The sequence below is a fragment of the Oculina patagonica genome, chromosome 11, assembly GCF_052425735.1.
Source record: "Oculina patagonica isolate OP01 chromosome 11, crgOcupat, whole genome shotgun sequence".
NCBI lineage: Eukaryota > Metazoa > Cnidaria > Anthozoa > Scleractinia > Oculinidae > Oculina > Oculina patagonica.
In genome coordinates, this window is record NC_135768.1 from 15425079 (window position 1) to 15432500 (window position 7422).

At 38.8% G+C, this 7422-nt stretch overlaps 1 protein-coding gene across 4 annotated transcripts in view; it reads left to right on the plus strand.

Annotated features, from left to right (window-relative positions):
• The window catches only part of LOC144630361 (regulator of G-protein signaling 7-like), a 74659-nt gene extending 68482 nt beyond the window's left edge, over positions 1 to 6177 (plus strand). For all 4 annotated transcript variants that reach the window (XM_078488722.1, XM_078488724.1, XM_078488723.1 and 1 more), the window contains 4 exons: positions 350 to 424; positions 999 to 1110; positions 1544 to 1644; positions 5115 to 6177. In XM_078488722.1, the coding sequence (XP_078344848.1) occupies positions 350 to 424; positions 999 to 1110; positions 1544 to 1644; positions 5115 to 5169 (343 nt within the window). In that variant the 3' untranslated portion in view covers positions 5170 to 6177. The remainder of the gene's footprint in view (positions 1 to 349; positions 425 to 998; positions 1111 to 1543; positions 1645 to 5114) is intronic.
• The last annotated feature ends 1245 nt before the right edge of the window (positions 6178 to 7422 follow it).

Below are 7422 nucleotides of genomic sequence, written 5' to 3' on the forward strand. Positions count from 1 at the left end.
AAAAAAAAACAAGTCCAAATTTTGGCTTATGCGCATGCGCCAAAGTAAAATATTGTACATTTTTCCATGGAAATTTCATCAAAATCTTCCTGCATTGTCAGAAAGTGCATTTTTAGCGAATTTAGAGAACTTTTGGACCGTAGAGCCAAGAAAATCGATTAACGGTTATAAAAAACGCGTTTTTAGGAATAATTTCAGCATATTAAGGGTTAAAAGCCCAAACCCTTACAACATTTGTGAAATCCAAGGGCTAATTACTGGTATTTTACGTTATGCCTACCGCAGGTAATCTTGTGACTTAATTAAGAGAATAAAAATTGGTTAAATGTTTTATTATTACTTTTTATAGATTTTGGTTAGCTTGTGAACAACTCAAAGCGACACCAATCCGACACGTACCGAGTAAAGCTCAGGAAATATTTAAGTAAGTTCCAACTCTTTTTTTTATTCAACGCTGAACTGTTTTAACATGTCACCAGTGGTAACGTGAGAAAACACGTACCCAGTGGAAGTTGCGGGAATACATGTACCCCATGGTAAGGGCGGGAAAATATGTAACTGAGGGCAACATCTAACACCTGACTGGCTAAAAAGGCAATTTAATTACCATGATTGGCTGCAGCAGGTCGCACGGAAGTTTGAATCAATTGCAGGTTCAGCTAAGCGAAGACTAATTTATTTAGTTATTACTTTTGCTGACTGTAATTATGTGGTGGTTTCGACATAACCCATGCTAAACAGGTGAAAAAACCTCCGGTTTTGTACGCTGCGAGCGTAGACAGATTTTTCGCCAGTTGTTTCTCAGGCAAAAATGCGACTGTGTCTGCTGGCTACCATTTTCTTTGGTTGCAAAATTTTGTTACTCTCACGTTTCAGAGCATAGATTTTCAGGGTGATTATGTTGATCTCGTGTCTCCTCTGTTTTAACTAAGTAGTGATTAAATCTTAACTGGCAACTTTAAGAGTTAAATTTTCTCTCATCATTTTTTTTTTCTCAGTGAATATTTATCTGAAAGTGCAACGTCTCCAATTAACGTGGATTGTAAGACAAAGGAAGACGTAGAGTTAAACATTAAAAATCCTGGACGGTACATGTTTGACGCTGCTCAGGTGAGAATGAACACATGAATGTAATTAAAAGATGAACTCTTTCATCATTTTTACAAAGTAAAATGGGCGTGAAGACTGGGAACCTTCGCACCACTTCGCAACAAGCGTCGCAGAAAAAGTTGATTGGTTAAATTTCGAAATAGCTTGACTGTGATTGGTCGGTAATGAAATGTTGACAGGGCTTTCCCGCCACTGGGCAACGCGGACAGCAGAAGTACATTTTGATTGGCCAAACTCAAAATAGCTAGACTGTGATTGGATAAATTCCAATATAGCTGGATTGTAAACACGCTCTCTAGGAAATGCAGCACAACGAATCGTTTCACTATGAATAACAAACTTTGTGTTTACATTTCAGCTTATTTTGGTTATAAATTGTTTCTTTTTGTTAGCTGCAAATCCTGTATTAACATCGATTTTTGTTCATCTCTAGGACCATATATTTCAGCTGATGAAATCAGACAGCTATCGTCGTTTCATCCGCTGTGATCAATACAAAGAACTTCTCAAGGCTCCAGCGAATAAACAGAAAAGGTACGTAACCAAGTAGTTAAGTTTTCAATGCGCTTTGGTGTTTGCTTTGTGGAGCTTATGCATCAGTCAATTGAAACCCCGGCCCCCCGACCCCCGGGACTTAGCGGGGATTTAACGCGTCCAAAGCCGGGATTTAACGCACTTTTAACGGCGTGTTGGCCCCGGTGGGCGGTGGATTTAACAAATTGTCAATAGACCGGGGCCGTGGAGCGGTGATTTAACAGCAAGCGATCACCTGAAGCGGGGACGACAGCTGGGATTTAACATGAAGGACTAATGTTTTCCTCAAATGTACATTGTGAGGAATTTGTTCAAAGAAGTCTTATAAGGCTTGATATAAAAGCCTTTCTTGACGCGTGATGGGTGAATAAAATGATGGATGAATAGAAATTCGTGTATTGAAACGGCTCTGTAGATTTGTAATGTGTTCGCACGCCAAGGATACCTTGTGGAATCTGTTGCTTTTGTGCGCTATCGTCTTCAAGCAAGTTGGTTTCTGTTTCTGATATTTCAGCCGTGAATTCTATCGTAGGGTAAAAGCTGTTTGCCTTTAGAAAGTATTTTGTCTCTGTTTGTGTCCCACATTGAAAAGATGTCGTCAATAAATCGCTTCCAAACTCCCCGAGTCCAAAGGATGGGTTTATTGCTACTTTATCTTAGTTTTTCATTTTCTATTTTGGCCATAAAGACGTTAGCAGAGGCTACGGCCATTTTCGTGCCCATGGTCGTTCGATGGGTTTGAAGATAATCTTTTCCTTTGAATTGGAACGAGTTTTCTTTAAGGATCAGACTAAGTATTTCTCTTAAAAACCTGGTAGGTACGGGAGGGTTTCCTTGATGAAATTCTTCGTATGCCTACAGTTTTCAGGGGCGGATCCAGGGGAGGGGACGGGGGGTGGATTGGGTAGCTAGCCACCCCTCTTGATCCAAAAGAAAAGTTAAAATAAACACATTAAAATAAAAAATAAGGACAATGACACTGAGAATGGTGAAAAAAGTGTTAATATTTTTAGCTAAAGTTAAGTTGAAATTTTTGTTAACATCCGCCCCCTTAGCCACCGTCCAAAGTTAATGACAGTCCATTTTCAGAAATAGGGGATTTCGACGGCTTGTTTTGGGCGGCAATTTACGAGCTTCTATGCTTAAATGTAACAAAACATGTGTGTATAATTTTTTAAAAAAAATACATTCCTTTTAGCTTCAAGAGTTGTTTTAGCCTTGCTGGCATGATTTTCTTCTCCATTTGCATCTTTTTAGCGAGTTTTCTCACCGTTTTCTTTGCATGGATCAAAATTGAACGAAGCGGTCTCATAAGCAAAGCATTGACTCGCCAAGTTGTCCCCAGGCCACTTTGCCAGGAGCTAAAAATTTCCACGCTTGTGGGTGAACAAAACAACGCATATCTGTTCTTTCGTGTGAGTTCGTAAATTCATCTTCAAATTTCAATCACTGTTCGTAAGAACTAGAGTTTCTGTCCCCAAAAAATTCAATGGTAAACAAGGTAAGTGAAGGAAAGAATAGTTTTGTCAAATTATCAAGGAAAAACAGCTGTTAAATAGCTTAATAATTGAAAGACGTTTAGAGTTGCTCAGAATCACGGAAATCACGTCTAAGAGGCTTCAGGTTTTTCAAAATTTTCTGGGGGAGCATACCCCCTGACCCCCCCTAGGGGCATGAAGACTGCGGCCCTATGACCTATGGGCCTTTGGCCCAGAATAATTTGGACTCCCACTTTAAACATCCTGCCTAAAAGACTGATATCCCCCATACAAAAATGGGGCTTAGACAAGTTAGTAAAGAAAAATATTTGTTAACATCCACCCCCCCCCCCCCCCTGCCTTTGAAAAATTCTGGATCCGTCCCTGGTTTTAATAACCACTTTTTGTGGTGTGTTAGTGTAAAGGCTGGTGACTTCCATAGAGACTAGGAAGGCTTTTTTAGGCAGTTTCGTCTTCTCAATCGATTCTCAATGAAGTAAATAAAGTCTGTTGCACGAAGCTTTCTTGGGCTTTCAGCTGTAGTAGATGCAGCGCTGTAGATGGTTGACAAAAGCTAAAATACATTCTGTAGGGCCATCACATCCCGATGTTATACGTCTTCCTACAAGTGTGTTCATAATAAGTTGTAGCTTGGCGCGATTGCGAGTTTGAAATTTTGCACATTTGTTACTCTGACCACGAAAACCGATTTTCTTAGTTTTCTTAAAATGAAAGGGCTTTTGGCGGAAACAAACTACATCAGGTTTGTTCTGTAGCTAGCTATATATAGACAACTTCTGCATCGAAATCAAGATTTTGCCCGGTTTTTCCTGAAGGCCGCTTTTGAGTTGGTTTCTTCATTTGGTTCAGATGGCCCTGCTATGCGGGGCTTTTAACAGTCGTCTTGGCCCCGGGGGCGGGGTAATCAGCCGTTTTTTAACACTTGGTAAATGTTAAATTCCCCGCTAAGTCCCGGGGGTCGGGGGGCCGGGGTTTCAATTGACTGATGCATTAGCAATTTGTTGAGAATAAAAAGCGTGTAAAACGCGCTAACCAAGTGGTTGTTGTCTCAACCAAAGGTAGCTCGTTTTGGTAGCCTCGTTCTAAGGGGCTTATAGCCAATCATAATTTGACTCACGTCTTTCGCGCTCTTGGCGCTGGTTACATTTTTTCACGCGTTTACTGCTGATTACATTTCTACCGCGCTTGGTACAAGTTGCCTGTTTTCCCGCACTTTCAAGCGATTACACGTGATTGCGCATTGTTCAAGCGAAGTGATTGCCCCTTGCAGTTAGTTCAGTTGTATGGAAGTTATCTGAACAACGCCGTAAATTCAACTACCGCTCGTAGAATGGGCAACACCGCAAATACAATTAATTTGTGAATAAGTTTTAGTTCTCAAAACCAAACGGAAGGTTTCAGGGTTGCTAGAATGAATTAACGCTCCTATCCTCACGGCCCCCCTGGCCAGAATTCACTATGTTTTTCTTCGTTCAAGGAAACACGTTTTGTGGTAATTTTATACAACCGAAGAATTAAGACAGAATCCTCCAGGACTTCGAGTATCAATTGGACAAAATTATGTATTACAATTATTTCCATCTTGTTGCAAAGTTTTGTGTTACTGTTTCAAATATCTTATCAAAAGAAATTATTTCTAACAACATCAAAGTTCTAGTGAATTCCACTGAACCGCTTAAAAGACGATTTTACAAAATAGCTACACAAGATTTTACCTATAGTTTACATAGTTCTTGTGAACCTTGAAATTCATTTTCTCAGGCTCTGATAAGAAATTGTTTTTGGTGTTATAATGGACAGTTACTTACATCTTTAGCTTTAAAAGGGTAGAAAACAATGCAATAGGATTTAAATTATTCTGGTACTCGATTTTTGTTTAACTCAGTAAAATTTATATTACTCGATTTCCTGATGGAGTCCGTTTTATTATTTTTCTTTTGTCTTGTCTAATCTTATCTCTCTACTTTTCAGCCCACTTCCAACAAAACCTCTACAAAATTTGGCGCGGATAGCTGGAAAGACATAACGTCAAGCTAACTGGATATTTATTTCCCCAAGAGTAAACTATGAAATGTATCACTGCCTCGTGCGTTATGCATGTTACGGACTCGATACGGACAGAATGTGCTGTTATTGCTATCTTAAGTGCCAGGAGTTTTGTCATTTTGTTCTTCCTTGACCTGATACCTCTTAGCTTATAAGTAAATATAATATTGTTATTCATTATTTCGAGGTCTGTGGATTTTTTTACGTTTAGCAGACCGTTAGGACATATTATCTTTAAGCCAGTTGAAGACAAGTGTAGGAATTTGTTAACTTCCGTGACAAACATTGCGTTACCCAGTGATTTGTAACGCAATAATGTCATGACAATTTAGGTGTGTAATTCTACATTTTAGTAGAAAGCGGAATACAGATTTTGTATAGCAATTGGCCAATCAAAATAGTTTTGGTTACGGTTTGTGATCAAACTAAAAAAAATGTCATTGAATGGCCAAGAGACCAGTTTCACAGTAGTGGTATTTTCAAAGAAAAGATTTGCAATATTAATTGTTTCCTCTTTATGTAATATTTTTTGTTTGCCCCACTCATCGTACTGTAAATTCTACAATTTGAAGAACTAGTAGCAAATCTTCTGGGAGGGTTTTGTCAATTTAACTTCGGAATACCGAGAGTTTTGGCGATAACGCTGCGATTATTTCCGACGACTTACGGCAATGTTATCTTTTAAATAATTTAATATAGAAGGTATTCAGGTACTCCTTCCGTTATTCTTTTTCCATATTTTGTATCAGAGAAGCTTGAAATTGTAAATACATTACGTATTTGAAGACTCCTTCGAGGCCGTTACTTGGGTCGTAACACAACGGCACTGTGTCACGCAACGCGTCTTGTAGAGCTTTGCGTCACGATACAAAGAACGGCTGTACGTTCCCTACTAGTTAGGAAATTAATATAACGATTGTACAATTATAAAAAATGTGAATGGAAACAATTGAAACTATTAATAGTTATTAATCTATTGAGATGTGACGTGACAAAATAGTAAAGTGATTTAAATACCCGATTCCCTCTATAGCGTGCGCCTGCAGGGAATCACAGTAGTTGTATTCATCAAACCATGCGCGAGACTTAGCAACGATGCGCGTTGCAAAGTCTCGCGCATGGTTTGATGAATACAACTACCGTGATTCCCTGCAGGCGCACGCTATAGAGGGAATCGGGTATTGACTATTTAATGGCTTAACAGAATTTATTGTAATAAAAGAGTGATTTATTGCCAGGAATATTCTTAATGAAATGAATAAAGACGATTTTTTTCCAGACCTGGCTTTAAGCAACCTTCATTAGCGTAGTTTTGTTTGTATTCTTGGTTTTCATGTTACGTCATAAAATTCTGAAATCAAAATTCACTAGGCCTACTAAATTTTCGTTGTCATTAGACGTAAGATAACTAAAATATATCTTTTTTGCAAATTTCCAGATCGATAGTGTCATTCGTTTTTTAAACAGAGCATTTTGAATATTTGAGTTCTCCGTCGTATGTGACATCAAGCTGAGTGCCGAGACAAAGCTGTTTTGTTTGAAAAAAGGCCTTTCCTTTCCATTTTCAGCAGATTGAACATTTCAGATATAATAAGTGGTGTTTATGTGAAACTGTTCTAGCTCATGAGCCAAAGATTGCCGCTGTTGTAAACAGAATTGAGTTCCAGATGGTTTCTCTGACATCACAGCAGCCATATTTGTGTCCCTCGGAAGGACACAGTTGTGGCATCTCCATACTAAGCTTTATAAATTTGCGTGGAAAGGTTCGGCAAATACTCGCAAACGGTACACCGCACAGACCTGAAACTTGGAGAAATTGTTTATCTATTTATCGTCTATAATATTTGAAATTCATAGCTTTTGTAGTTGAATGGTTTTGAATCTATTTTTTGATTGCGTGACAGTGAAAACCAGCAATTTGTTGGTGTTAATAAAATACCCCTTACCCACATCTCCACCATTGTGAGTTGGTGACTATTGTGTGAAAGTGTCAAAGTCGCTGCCCTTGTAGACACGAAAAACTCACCAATGAACAATAAAACAAATGATAAAAAGGGGCATTGACAATGATGGTCACATTGGGCACTTACAACTAATAAACAAATGTTAATTGTTTACAGTCAACTCTCTCCAAGACAGACACCGTCGGGACCGGCTCAAGCTGTCCATCTTAGAGAGTTGGCGGAGAGTAAAATGACTGAAAAACAGTAGGGACGGGACCAACACCAGTTGT